General features: G+C 38.6%; 1 protein-coding gene across 1 annotated transcript; it reads left to right on the top strand.

The window, feature by feature from the left end:
* Positions 1 to 263: 263 nt before the first annotated feature.
* Positions 264 to 15231, top strand: LOC145480518 (uncharacterized). Its single transcript, XM_081458761.1, has 10 exons — positions 264 to 864; positions 1240 to 1333; positions 2294 to 2363; positions 3264 to 3381; positions 4897 to 5003; positions 9982 to 10048; positions 11709 to 11805; positions 11987 to 12056; positions 13378 to 13495; positions 14740 to 15231. Exons 1-10 carry the CDS (start codon positions 793 to 795, stop codon positions 14884 to 14886), a joined length of 960 nt encoding a protein of 319 aa, XP_081314887.1. The 5' UTR covers positions 264 to 792; the 3' UTR covers positions 14887 to 15231.
* The last annotated feature ends 52 nt before the right edge of the window (positions 15232 to 15283 follow it).

Below are 15283 nucleotides of genomic sequence, written 5' to 3'. Positions count from 1 at the left end.
CTCGACCCGCGTTGTGTAAGAACAGCCAACTGGGCAGTCTGTGTCCTATTTTCAATACTTAGTTATTTACAGTGTCCCCAATAAGTACTACAGTACTTTGTACATTCGATACTTAAATTAAGTTATTTATTTATTTATATATTTTAGTTGTTTGGGTCAACCACAGACAACTTCATAAGCAACCAAGTTTAAGGATGCTCTGGTGCTGACAAAAGCCATGGCGAGCCCATGACCATGAATGTATCCTGTGAACAGGCTCTCTAGTCGAGGGTGGGGCGAAGAGAAAGCGGGAAGAAAGAGGTCAGAAGAGATGGGAGGGGAGACCACTTCATTCTCAGCCAGTTTCTTCTCGGCCCTTTCAGGCTAGAAATTGTGCAGCGCAGAAGATCAAAACCGCAGGCGACCCAAGCTCAATATATGGCCGTTTATTGACGTATTTGTAACGCAGAGAATGCCACATTCCGCTGGTATGCTGATAACCTCCCGTCTTCGATCGCTCCTCGCACCAAGAAAGACTCTCTCCCTTTTTCGCTCCGCTGTGTTTTCGCGCTTCTCTCAAACTAACTGAACGCCTGGAAGAGAGCTGAAAGAAGCGACAGAGTGAAATAAGAAAATACTCCTGTTTATTGTGTAACAACCTTGGAACAAAGCGCGATGACTTGACGCTTTCCTTCAAGCGTTTTCCCAGGTTCCTCTGTGAGCTTGACAAGAAGATCACGTGCTGATTTGGCATATTGCTGTAGAGAAAAGGATTCAAGCTGTTCGAAGTCGTAAAGAAATTCAGAACTAGCTATGGCACTGAAGGCAGTTTGCGTTTTATTACCCAACAATAGCCCTGTGAAAGGTGTGATCCACTTTGAGCAGGTAAGTTGTTAGTATTGCCTGAGGACGAGTGAATACATGTGTGTGAATAGTGAATTCATTCGCTCTTACGATCAGATCTTTGCTAAATATTTTAAGCTGTTAAAAAAGTTGTAAAATAACTCACAGCATGGGAAATGAAGCTTTAAATGTTTTTTTCAAGTAAAGATAAATCATTTAAATCGTTTCCTGAAGTCAGTGAGACTTCTCATGTGTTACTTTTGCTTCCGTGCAACTGGGGCATCATCGACATTGGGCAACACCCTCATCGGTCCACACTGTTTCCATGACGTTGATATTTTACAACAGAGAAACATTATCCCTTGATCAACAGGCCCGAGTCTGAAAAACAGTGAGTAACCCCAAATTTTCTTACAGGATGGAGATGTGTGCAAGATTACTGGTGAAGTGGAGGGTCTTACACCTGGACTGCATGGATTCCACGTTCACCAGTTTGGAGATGGCACAAATGGTAGGGTTCTGAGGGCCTCTTCATATGAGCCCGGTAACTGTGCTGGCTCAGTTACTGGGACAAATTTTGGGGTCTGTTCATATGGGAAATTTCAGCGTGGTCGACTGGGATGAAAATGTTCAAGAAACAAAACCAAAATGGTGGAACATAAACTTGTATCGAGGAAAAGGTTGTTGTTGTTCATTGTGGTAGATGCAATAATTAAGCGTATTATCGTTAGTCTCACGATGTAGTCATTTGAGATGTAGATCGGGGCATTTCAACTGCTTACACGCGACCTTGGTGAGCTCTTGATCTGAGCCTGCGATAAGGTCACGTGATACTGGTCAGCAAATACCTTGCTTTGACAGCTGTCAATTAATCATAACATGGATGTCCAATATCAAAGATGTACCTACGGTAGTGGTGCTACTCTCCTATATTTCAAGGAAGGGGGTTTGGGGTACGGACAGATGGACGGATGTACATATGTACGGATAGTCACATGACAACCAAAATCAAGAAGTCACACTATTAGAGATGACTGTTTTGAATGTTTACATCTTTCGAATACTAAAAGCGGTAACAACCCAATTCGACCACAAGTCACTATTGAGAGCTGATGGACTACACACAAATCGTTGGAATTATCCCATACAGCTGGAAACATGCAAAGTCTACAATCTTCCTCAGCCATTTGGGGACAGTAATTATCATAACTGGAAAAATTCCACTTTCACAGTTTAACAATCTGTCAGCTATTTAAATAGCATGTCGAAAGATGGCATGTTGAAAGATTGCATGTCAAAAGTTAGTGCAAAGATGACACCTATGCAGGTAACACTGAAAGCGGGTGTGAGTAGGATGACAGCTACGAGGACAGTTTGATGGTTCAATAGTGAAAGAGGAGTAAATGATATGTTTAGGGTTACCACATTATGCTACACATATAGTGGACTATCTGTTTGTTTTCATTTTCAGGTTGTACAAGTTCTGGCCCCCATTTTAATCCCGAAGGTAAAACTCATGGAGGTCCAGATGATGCAATACGGTAACAATGTCTCCAGTTATTGTAAAATAAATTGGTATAGCACTAGTATTATAAACATATTCAAAAATGCTAACTTAATACCTAAACTAAAGCTCTAAGATCTTTAATAGCTTTTAATTAAATTAAAAATAAGCATTTTCTAAAAGGATAAGACAGCAAGTAAAACTTATACCTATTATAAAAAATGTCTACCGTGTAGCATGAAATTTTTGCGGGAGTTTAATTTCGCAGACTTCAGATTTTTGAGTTTTACAGGAACAAATTTTTGCCAATTATTTGGATTTCAGACTTTACTTCTGGGAATAATTTTTCACGGATTTCATGTGTGGTACTTGAAAGTAACAAAAACAGAAGCCATGTGGTCGCTTTCGTGACACTGTTTGCAACCACTTCCATTGAAATTCAGCAATGTAAATAAAAGGAGTAAATTTCTGCTGAATTTCTGTTCGCCAGAGTTTGTTTTCAGGGGATTTAATCTGCGAAATTTGCAAAAATTGGATCCCACAAAAATTTCGTCCCACACGGTATGTCTTTGCATGCGTGTAATTAGTAAAGATTTCCTATTTACAAATTTGCCTATGTATCAGCACGCTTTCTTGCAGGAGGCCATCTGAGAAAAATATACTGAAATTGAGTTTAGGTGATATCAAATTGAATGTTCTCCTCTGCAATATCCTAAAGAATTTCAAAAAGTTACTTCCATTTTTGGTAACAGTATTGCTAAGTTATTGTGGCTTCATATTGACGAGTGTAAAGCATTTTAACAGGTACCTTTGCTTTAAAAGAATATGCCATGTTTTATGGTTTGGTCAATTGTTTTAGAAATGTTCCCTGAATTCCCAACTGTTTGATAGTAATTAATATTGTAATGTTATCACTTTTTTGTATCTTAACATACAGTCATTATGGGGACCTTGGCAACATCACAGCAGGGGCTGATGGTAAAGCAAAAGTAGACATAACGGACAAACTTGTTACTCTTAAAGGACCAAACACTGTTCTTGGACGCACAATTGTGGTATGTGATCAATTCTCCTCACTACCTTTAACATGTTTTCTTTTATTCACCTTGGGAGATTCAGGGTTTTCAATAAGGGCTGGTGGCCAGTGAAATTTGCTGGCTACTTCACATGATTTCGCCACCTACTTTGATTGGGAACTTGTGTCAAATGAGACGAATGGCATGAAACATTTTTCTACAAAACACAATGCTTGGATTGGCCAACATTTATTCATAAAACACAAAAGGAAGTTGCCTGAATTCCGAGTAATTAGCAGCGGTGACTCACGTTTGTTTCTTCTTTCGTTCAAAAACAGTTGCGATGAGCAGCCTGGCCTTTATGCATAACCTCGGGATGAAACCTGCACAATGCATGCCCAATACAACTACCCACATGTGTCATGCATGACATGATCATGTCCACCTTGCGGAGTTTGAGTTTTGTCAAAATTTGAATTGATTACACATCGGATGTCTGCCGCAAAGAGGCAAACAACTCTGTTGGAGGGTTTTAACCTCCACAAAAGCGACAGCGTAAAGAGACAAGTATGTCCTGAGTTTCTGTGGCCACAAATGGAGCCATAAACTGCCGTGCACCCAAGGTATAAAGAAACTAATCTTTTATTTTAATTGATTCAGATGGTTAGGAGAAGCGTCAACAACAGACACTCCTAAAATTGCTGTTGCATCTGGGAGTAAGGCTGCATCAATTTTTACAGCTGCTACCTGTTCCACTGATTTCGTCAAGAACTTGAAACAAACTGCCTCAGGGCCATTCCACAGCCACCAGATCAACAAGAATTAACCCGGCCAGATTAATACTTGTTATAATAATGCATATATTTGCTCCAGAATGCAGAAGGCATTTTAAGAAGTCCAAATTTTAAGAATCTCCATGCATGCTCCTGTACACCCCACCCCAAGGTCATGCCTTCTGCTCGAGTTGTACCTTCACTGTCCACTACTGAAGTTTTGCCATCTACTCTGATTCTTATTGAAAACCCTGAGATTTTGAAGGCCTCATGCTGGCTTGTTGACTTAAATGAATTTATTACTAGCAAAAAAATTAATAGTTGAAGAGAAGTCCAGAGACAGTGTGTTATTTGAATACTGAGATTTGCCCTTTGAATGTGTGTTATTGATTGAGGCACTTAAGCAAGATTGTTCAATCTATTAGACTTGACTTAATCACCTTGTAGATACCCTGCTGTTTCATAGGTGGCACACTTTGTCTGCAAATTATTATCACTTGTGCAATCAAAGTAAAGCCTGTACACAAGAGGCCGTCAAAAGATACAAGTTGATTGTACTAGAGCTGTGGTATATCTTGCTTGAAAAGTAGTGGGAGGGGAAATTTTATACTCGTGGTTCACTACTGACATTTTTTTTTTCCAGAAAGTGAAAGAACAACTGTAGCAGAACCTCCCCTAAATCTACTACTGAGGACTATATTAATTTTGGATTGTTATGTGTCAGAAGCAGGCTGTTTTCAAAGCCTTTTTAATCATTATCAACTTGTGGCTCAATTTTCAGGTTCATGCCAAGCAAGATGACTTGGGAAAAGGTGGTGATGATGAAAGCCTGAAGACTGGAAATGCAGGTCCTCGCCAGGCCTGTGGAGTAATTGGTATTACTAAGTAAAGAGCATCTTTGGCCGATTCTTGCAGTGCATCAGATGACTGGAGGGACTAAAGCATGAAAGTGTGTAATAACTAGACTTAAAGTCTGAAATAACCAGAAAGAGACATGATGTAGTCATTAAAAGTTCATTTTGTAATGTTTTCACTTGTCCTTGAGCTTCTGGAAGAATCATGATTAAAGACTGATGAAATGGTGAATAAGCCTCTCAGTGCAGCAAATTATTATACCCAGCCTGTTTTATGAAGCTCAATTAGGCGTAGAAATTTTCGTAGAGCTCTTCGACTCTACGGTAGTATTTTGAATGTTTAAGCTCCATTTCTCTCACATATGCATACACCGTAGAGGTGTAGTGGTGTATAGTTATTGTAGCAAATATTATATCGCTTAGGGAATGTTGAGTGTTATTATGGATTGCACTGTTTTAATAATTGTTTTCAATTTACAATTCTGTATTTAGTGTACCCTGACTATGCTTTATGCTCTATGCTATATGTTCGTCCATCTACAGTCAACGTGCTACACTCTTAAAGCTCTTACACTCCATCTTCCACCATCTACATGTACGCTCAGCCTCTATGCTCTACGTATCTATGAGTTTATTAGTTCAAGAATTTTTGACTACTCTCTACACTAGCTTAGAGGCTTAAAAAACCAGTAGAGGGGTAAAAAGTATTTGGTTGCGAGTATGAGTTTCTCTGAAACATGCTGTAAACAGACATTAACAGAAATGCCTTGTTGCATGTTGTTATATTTGGGGGACCATATGATTAGCACTAATTGTATGGCCCCCCAAAAACATACTATTTACATAAATATGCTAAAGTAGTAGAAGATTTATAACCAACAACACAGTCTAAGTCTGGTAAATGTCTCTGGATAACCAGCTTGGTGTTAGTGGTTCTGAGTTAAACCATTTATTCGGACTTGAAATGAACAGTAATCTCTATAACGAATTACAACCCTAAAAACTAGCAATACAGTCTAAGTCTGGTAAATGTCTCTGGATAACCAGCTTGATGTTAGTGGTTCTGAGTTAAACCATTATTTCGAACTTGAAATGAACAGCAATCTCTACGACGAATTACGACCCTAAGTTCTGTTAATGTATTTAACCTCCCTGAATAAAGGAAGTAAAACCCCAACTGGGTAACCGCGAAGCCGGAGGCACTTCCAGAATTTCTCGCATTTCACTAAAGGCTTTAAACGTGGAGCTATTTCTAGTATAGCACATAAGCTCACCTCTAATCAAGGCCCTCTTGTTGCTCTGGGGATGAAACGACTCAAAGGGAATGTACAGATACTTATTTAGTGGATTTTGATAGGTAGAAAGCTGCTGAGTGCTAAAATTAGCATCTTTGTAAAGAAATAATCAAGAAATGAAATACTACTTTCGTTAGTAACATAGTACGTAAGTTTAATACAATCAGTCTTGTTATAGAGATAACTAAGAAACTCTAATAGGATTTCTGTGGAAACCCTTCCAAACAAAAAATGTCTTTTTTTAATGTGTTAATGTTGTAACATTTTTTTAAATGTTTTTTTATTTTTAACTTCTTTTATATTTTGGGGGTCATATGGTTAGCGCTAATCATATGGCCCCCAAAATATGGCAACACGCAATACGATTAGCGCTAATCGTATGGCCCCAAAAATATGACAATAATGTGCATAAAGGCATTTCTTGTAACGTCTGTTTACAGCATGTTTCAGCAGTTATTCACTTCCATGGGAAGTTAAACTTAGGCCCACTGAAATCATTCCCTGAAGAAGTCTCAGATAGAGACGAAGTGCGTTGGAAATAAACGAAAAAAAAAATAAACAAAAAAGCTTACAACTACAAGAAGTCTTCCTTTGTGCTGTTCACTAGTGCTCGTTAAAAAAGTAAAAAAATTTAAAAAATTACAAATTCCAATAGCCTTCCAAGCAGATGGGCTTAGAGGGTAGATCGTAGAGCATAGATCGAAGAAAGTAGCTGGTAGAACGTAGAGCGTAGATGGACTTGGAGGGTAGATGGTAGAGCGTAGAGCGTAGATTGAAGAGAGTAGCTGGTAGAATGTAGAGAGTAGAATGTAGATGGTAGAACATACAGCCCCAGTGGCGAGGGAGGGGGGGTACTTCCAGAAAAATTGATTGGGGGTGTGCGGCCCGCTTCCCAAAACCCTTACCCTATTTATGACCAAAATCTGCGATATTCCCTACCCTATTTATGACCTGACCAAAAATTCGAAACCCTATTTATGACCTGACCCTTAAATCAAAACTCTGTTTCAGACCTGCGTTATGATTGGTTCCCTAGATCAGACCAATGTTAATTTACCATAAACATAATTTGTGAAGGGCTTTTGTTGTTTTTCTTTTCGATAATGATGAAAAAGTGGCTTCTTCTTAAAAAACTTACCCATATGAAGGCTAGAGTGCAAAGACCATACCCTATTTATGACCAAAATCACCTAAAAATCTATACCCTGTTTATGACCAAAACGGCTGAAAAACCATACCTTTTGGGGCCGCACATACCTATATAGCCCGTGTAAGGGAGTATCCCCTCCCCCCCCTCCGGGCATACAGCGTGGAGCGTAAACTCAGTTCAGAATTGTACATTAGAAAGATTATTAAAACACCGTAAACTGTAATAACACTAAACGTTCCCCATGCACCTTAATATTTGCTACAATAACTGTAAGCCTCTAGCCTCTATGCTCGTACATAGAACTGTAGAGCGTAGAGCATAGATGGTAGAGGGTAAACTCAATACAAAATTTTAAATTGGAAACGATTAAAACACTGTAAACCGTAATGACACTTTAATAGCATTTTAATATATATGAGATATATGTGAGGAATATGCTGCAAATTGAAATCAAATGTTACAAAATAGGCAGGTAACCATAGTAACAATACAGAACTACGGTAAAAGCTATGAAGTAGGAGAGGTAATGTATCTTTCCAACATGTAGGAGGAGACTGGTGACGAAAGCGTAGAGTCGTAGAGCTCTACAAAAATTTCTACGCCACATTGAGCTTCTTAAAACGGGTGCCAGTTGCAAATTATTTCTATTTAGGGGCATGGATAGCCTGCGAACGCAGAGGTATTTAATTTCTGGCTGTTGCTTGTTTCCACTAAAAATAATGCTGTTTTTTTTGGGAGAGACAAGTGACAGCTGGAAATACATCTGTGTTCACAGACTAGGGTAGGGATTGAAGAGACCAAAAATTGGTAGGGCTAAAAAATCTGGCCAGGACAAACAAGCATTCTTAGGGGTCACTTTTTTGCCATTTTGTTGCTTTCTTGTTGCAAAATTCATACATTATCCTTGTCATCTAGACCACTAAACTGTCAACCCAAGTTATTAATAGCTCCACCAGCCCTTCCCTCTCCATGGTTCCTGAGGGGTTGTTTTTTCCTGGTAAAAATATCTCTTACAAGGTTCTCATAAATTTCCATCATTCAACAGTTTTATGCTAGGTTAATTTTAAAGCTGATGTGACTTACAAACTATGGTTTGAGTAATGGATACTAAGGGCTGATATGAACACTGAAAGATCATGTAAAGTGATATCCTCTGTCCTTTGAAGCAAAGTTGGCCTGTTTTTAAATAATGGCCTGAAGCTTACACAAGTGGCTTTTCTGCCTGTGTTTAAAGAAACTGCTTTGACACACAATCCATGCTCTTTCTTATATACGGTCTGCTTATTATAGTACCTCAGTCTGTAACCGTAAGACCAATAATTATTAACTTGTTCCAGGTGGTTGGTTAGTTGGGGGCAGACACAGTGCTAAAATGGGAAAAGAAAAGAAAAAAAAAAAGGAAGAGAAAAAATAAGTGAGGAGTACGACTCATTTCTCTCAATACCTGCCTTTTTTTCTTCCATTGTATTTGCACTGCCCCTCGACTAACCAAATGCCTGGCATGGGACAGGCTAATAATGATGATGAAAAATTCTGGTCAGAATTTTCTTAACTTTCCAGGGATGAATGGAACAGCATTTTCTGGAATTTCCAGAAAGGAGGACTAACTAATCTTGTTTACCCAAATTTTTGGAAATTTCTCACCAGAAATTTTGATTCTATTTGATTTTTCTACTGGAATTTCCAGAATTTTCAGTTGAATGTTTTCAACAAATCTCCAGACTTCCCAGGAAATTTCCATACAGTTGTTCCAAACATTTAGTCATGTGGTATCTGGGAAAATGAGCACAACTGACTGCATTAAATCTGCTGTTGAAGCCAGACAAAACCCCTTCTCCCCTTCCAAGCGACTGCATACATCATACCTTCTAAAACCCATTTCCACATGCCCCTCACGTTTTGATTTGGTACTAACCACCCCTCCAAGCAATGTTGTTGTTTGGCGGGGGTGGGGGGGAGGGAAACAGGGGGTCAGAACTCCTGCACCTGCATTCCCGACTCCCGACCTTGTGGTTTCAATTTTACTGGAAGTAAGCCTCAGTTTTTAAGGGCGAATTTTTGCCCAGAAGTCTCAAAATATGCTATTAAAGTGGAAGTAAAGAAAAAATTGGGGTTCCTGTTTCTGAAAGTATTTAAGCGTTTATTAAATGACAGAAATTAGTATTTTGCATTTCTCTCAAGGTTCCCGCCCTCTTAGAACTCCTGCTTCCCGCCCTTTCCTCTCTCGCCCCGTATTCTCCCGGAGTCCCACCCCCCTGTCTTTCCCACCCACCCCCGCCGATAATGTTGATGACCTTCGCCGAGACTCTTGGCTCACGGACCACACACTTTTTCCCAGAGTCCTAAGAGAAAGATTAATTTCTGCCAAGGAGGCTAACAGTAATGGCTCGAATGTACGTGGAATGGAGTAGCTATACCTTCGGGGGAGGGGCAGTTCTTTGTGTCAGCGGTGTGTTTGTCTTTCGCGCGCGTTCGAGACGTCAAAGTTGGAAGTTGTTGTTTTTGCGGTCTTGACTGAAGCTGAACTGATAATATATATTTTACAAATACCTCTGATGCTTGTCAAGTATGGCTCGAGCAGTCTGTTACTTAGCTGGCAGTGATGTTCAAGGATCGATTACGTTCTTACAAGAGGTAAGCGTTCGTTTCAAGTAGGTTAAAAAGAACTGCTTCGTGTAGTATACACAAGTACACACAGGTTGTCAATTATTCCTGTTTCGGAAGAAAGCTGTTGAAGAGGTCGTCTCTGTTCTGAAATCGACTATTTGAATATTTCCACAAGGAAGTTAAATTGAAGTTAGTACTGATCCACATAATTAGCTTAAACAACGTTATCTTATCATGCGCGTGAGATCGATCCAGCTGTCATGAGCTTAATTAATTTGGTGAATGGTGGCATTTCAGTATCCTTTATTACAGTAATTGTCACCTAACTAAGGTAGAGATTGGTCTCCGTCGGTTATGTTCCACATGCTTAAAATAGTCAAACTCATATTTACAATCAAACTCTGTTTACATTTGAACGGTCAGTTGTCAATGCAAGTGCGTGGAAAATGTGCCACCATAAAATCCCACTGAACAATAAACACTTGAGCATACAGAACGAAATTGGATATTTTAACTAAAATATCCTTAGGTTTTATTTTTTTGGAGAAAACTTTTGTATAGAGAGAAAAAATTAAAACAAAACCTCTTGAAATTAATAATTTAAGTGACTGTGCTATCACATTCTCTGTGACTTGGCAATAAAACAGGTTGCCCTAGTGAAGTCCTGACTCTTGCTGACGCTGCAATTAAAGGCCCCCGCACACTAGCTGATTTTTTGTTGGCCAACAAAAAATCTTCATTTGTTGGCTAGTGTGTGGTCTATTCAGACAAGTCTGCGACAAGTTCGGGGCTTGTCGGGCGATATCTGACAGTGCTAGATCTCAAAACATCTTGTCGGGCCTTGTCCGCTAGTGTGCGCCTCAACCAATTAGGAAATGTCATAAGAGTCATGTGAGTGGAATAGGCACCATCTTGATTTTGGATGACTCGGTCCCAAGCGTCAACGTGGTTAGTCGCAACAAAAAATTGGCTAGTGTGCGGCACACTGATGGCCCGACGAATTTTAACCCGATTTGACTCCGACAAAGAAACCGCAGGTCTATGACCAAAAATCAGCTAGTGTACAGCAGCCTTAAGGCCCTTTGATGGTTTCTTGCTTGGGTGGCGGGGGGAACATAGCAAACTTGAATAGTGGAGAATTGTATGTCAGAGGAATCACAGAAAATTTGAATACCAAATGATGTGCTTGAGATAAAGGAATTTACTGAACGAGCATCCCAAGAAAATTAAGCCACAGTGTTACGGTTTCCGTGTTTTTGAAGTTTTCATACCCTGGACCTTTGTCCTGGGGGACACTCTACAAAGTTTTGTTAAATTGTACACTCAAATGTCGGACCCCTTACCCTTTTTCTTTGCACCCTGCATTTGTCTGTAAAATGAAGTCTTCCTTTGCAATGAAATTTTGAAAATGTGATTCCTCAGCTTCTTAGACACAGCTTTGTCCTTCAAAGTTAATTTTTAAAATCTTTTCCTGGGTATCTTTAACTTTTAAGTCATAAAAATGTGGGAATGTTAATCATCCTTGAATTGTTAGGATATCGAACATCTAACAGTTCCCTTACATTAATTGTGTTTGTCCCTCCCAACAAAGATGGCACTAGAAACTGGGATGGTCTATTGAAGAATCCTTTGTTTAGATCCTTTTAAATATGGCTAGGAATGACTGATAAGTAAATTTTATTTCTAGTATCCTGGTGCGCCGTGTGTAATCACAGGAGTGTTACAAGGACTGACAGAAGGGCATCATGGCATTCATATTCTAGAATTTGGGGATATATCACAAGGTTGTTAATATGTTTCTCTGTGATCTTTCATGGTATTTTTGTTGCACATTTTCGATAATCCTAGTTTCTCAGGGTACTTTGTTGTTGTTGTCGCTGGTGTTGTAAGTTGTTGGTAGTAGTAGTATGTTGTTCGTGGGGCAGCATAAAATTATTATTATTATTTTTTTTTTTTACCTACTAGGTTGTAATAGTGCTGGGGCTCACTTTAATCCACTGAACAAAAGCCATGGAGGACCAGAAGATGAAGACAGGTAAGGAAAAAAGTAGGACATGTATATACAATTTACTTGGTGACAGCAGCCTTAAATTAACTTATAAGTATACATTCAGTTATTAGTGGAAAGAATGCAGGAATGGTACTATGGTAATAGAGCCCTCGGCACTCTTAAGGGAAGTTCAGTCATAGCATTTTCAGTTATTTTGGGCATGTAAAATATTATCTTTAGACTGAAGGAAACCTGAAAATATTACTTTACTGTTGATAGAAAATCACCAACAAGATAATATTAAACCATAAGGGAACAAGGATGGTTAAGGGTGGAGAAGATTGACATGAATTACAATGGAAAAACTTGAAAAATTTTGGCTAAACTTTTCAAGATACAAAACCATGGCATAGCTCCTCAAAATGTGGCCCAGATTCAAATCCTGGACCTAGTCAGTCATTTGTAGGTTGAGCTGTTTTGGCTCTCATCCTTGCTCGGAGGGTTTCTGGTTTTACAATTTCCTCAAAACTCAACACTCCAAATTCTAATTCAATCAGGAAACTTATTATTTACATTTTACATTAATTATCAATTTATATTAAAATTTTTTTACAATTATTTCATTATTTTTTTCATAATTTATGTTGAATAAAAACAATTTTTGTGCAGTTACAGTCAAACCTCCCGCAAGTGACCACCCAAAATGTCAAGCCTAGATGGTCGCTCACGTGAGGTGGTCACTTACGAGAGCTTAGACCATGTTGCCTCAAAATTTTGTCCCATACATGGTAACTGCAGAGACTTACCCCATGTTTTTAATGCTTTTTTTCTGGTGAAAAGTGAATTTTGAGAAAAAATCCAGTATTTCCTATTGAGAAATTTCCATCTCTTGTACTACCCAGGAATGCGATAAGGTTACAACCACACCTTATTGTCCAATTTCCGCTCTATTATCTGTCAAGTGGTCGCTTATGGGAGGTTATTATAAAAACAAAGGAGAATTTCAAACTTTTAGCTCTAAAAGTGGCCGTGGTCGCTTACGAGAGGTGGTTGCCTACAAGAGGCTCAAAATGTAGTTATTTGACTTGGAAACTTTTGGTATTTTGGAAAACTGGTTACTGGGGAGAGGTGGCTGCTTATGAGAGGTGGTCGCAACCAGAAGTTTGACTGTACATTTCAACCCCTATTAAACGGCCACCCTTGGGGAAATGGATAGTGGCCGCAAAGGGGCTGGCCGCGTGATAGGGGTGGCCATTTAATAGGTGGCTGCTTAATAGGGGTTCGAATCTATTTATAATTCATTTTACACTAACTGTCATGGGTAAGTAAGTTATTTATTTAAATTCATTTTGTTTTTTTATAATAGACATGCAGGAGACCTTGGGAACATTGAAGCTGACAGTCAAGGCCAGGCAGAAGTGAACATTACTGATAACATTGTTTCACTAACAGGGGAACACTCAGTAATAGGTCGCACATTAGAGGTCAGTATTTTCCTTGTGAAATTTATTGTTAAGCAGTCTGTATTGCAAAGTTGACTGCTCATGATCTGGGAACCAAATATTAGAATGAGGGTTGTGTAAGGGGGGTCCAAAAACTGCAAAAGTGGGTAGAAAAATGTCCAAAAAAATCTGCAATACTGCATCAAAATTTACCAAAACACCAAAACCATAGTTACAAGTGTGCTAAATGCTGTCATCAATACTTCATACTTCATACTTGTGAAAATTTATCAAGATGCTAGTTTTCAGGCTCAAATATCCCAAACACAAGCTTAGAAACACCCATTTTTTTGCAGTTGGTCGCAATTGAACTAAATCGGCAATACATTATGAAACTGCAAACCGCTTAGTCTTTTAAAACTGCAATACTGCAAGTTAAAAAAAAATTCTGCAAAACCACACCAAAAAGCATCACCATAAAACCTTATGCCGCCCTCCAGAATGCTCTTGTTCATCATTCATTGACTAGTGGGTTACAAGTAATTGTACAGTACTGTAATAGACTGAAGTGATTTTTACACAGATGACGTTTGTAATGTCCGGTTGTACAGAGTGATGCATGGCTGCGGTCCTGTAAGCGGGGTTAAGCATATCCAATCCTTGTCTGAATTTCAAACCTTTCCATGTTGCAATTTCATAAGTTTGTTACATTCATTTGTCATACTGGCTGCCACTTTATCAGACCCCACATTGTTTCAGTGTCCTGGCATTTCAGAATTTCACCCCAACAGGGCCTTGGGATTGCTTATTATTAAAATCAAACTGGACCAAACCAGCCTTAGTTGAAAGAAATTAATCTCAGTCTTTATGAAGTTATAGACAAGTAGGTCTTCACATATACATTAGGAGGCTCATTAAGAAGATTTGGCAGGTTGTTCCTTGACAACTATATCCTACTGCAAGGAGATTGTTCTCAAGATAGAACTTGTCAAATGGTAAAACATGCTCATTTGCATGACCCAAAAAAGTTATTGATGAAAGAATAAAGAACTTGGATTTAAAATTTAAATAATTCCACTGCACACAAGAGTATTGTGGCTTTAAGGAGTATTTGTCAAAAAATTGTCTTATTAAGTTTTTCATAAGCAAATGAAACCTTGTGAAGAGAAGTTGTTTAGGGTAGTTTGCTGTTCATTCACACAATCAAAATTGTTAAAGACAGTTGTCTGGAAAACTTGTTTGTTTGTAGTAAAAAGTAAGCTTCAGTAAGGATGTTTGCTTCACAGGTTTGTGCAGGAGTAGATGATCTTGGGACAGGAGGACATGAACTGAGCCTCACAACTGGAAATAGTGGATCTTGCTTGGCCTGTGGTGTCATTGGAATTACCAAACATTCAGAAAATATCAAAATGTTGCAAGATGATTCTCTTTAATGATAGTTGTGCATGTTGCATAATGTTTACTATAAGTACTAAAACCACATTAGCTTAGGTTCTAAATGTCGTAATTTCTAGACAATAATTATTTATCAGGTGTTTTATCAAATTAGTAGAGTCAGGATTTAGAACACAGCCATAACAGTTATATAAAAGAACCGGTGTCATGAATTGTCCATCCTGAATAAATCACCAGAAACATTTTTAAAAGTTGACAAAACAATTTGTTCATAATTCCTTTAGTCTTTCTAGGCCGTCTTTCCTCCTTTTTTGGTAAATTCATATTTGAGCTTTTTGCCATTTTTTCCTACTGTAGAGTAAAGTATTATTTAATTAAAATATGGTTTCCTTCAATTTGATGACCACTTTGGAAAAGAAATCACAAAATTGAAAT

The sequence above is a fragment of the Orbicella franksi genome, chromosome 3 (genome assembly GCF_964199315.1).
Source record: "Orbicella franksi chromosome 3, jaOrbFran1.1, whole genome shotgun sequence".
In the NCBI taxonomy this organism is placed as follows: domain Eukaryota; kingdom Metazoa; phylum Cnidaria; class Anthozoa; order Scleractinia; family Merulinidae; genus Orbicella; species Orbicella franksi.
Note: the sequence above shows the minus strand (reverse complement) of the source record. Positions and strands in the feature narration are given on the sequence as shown.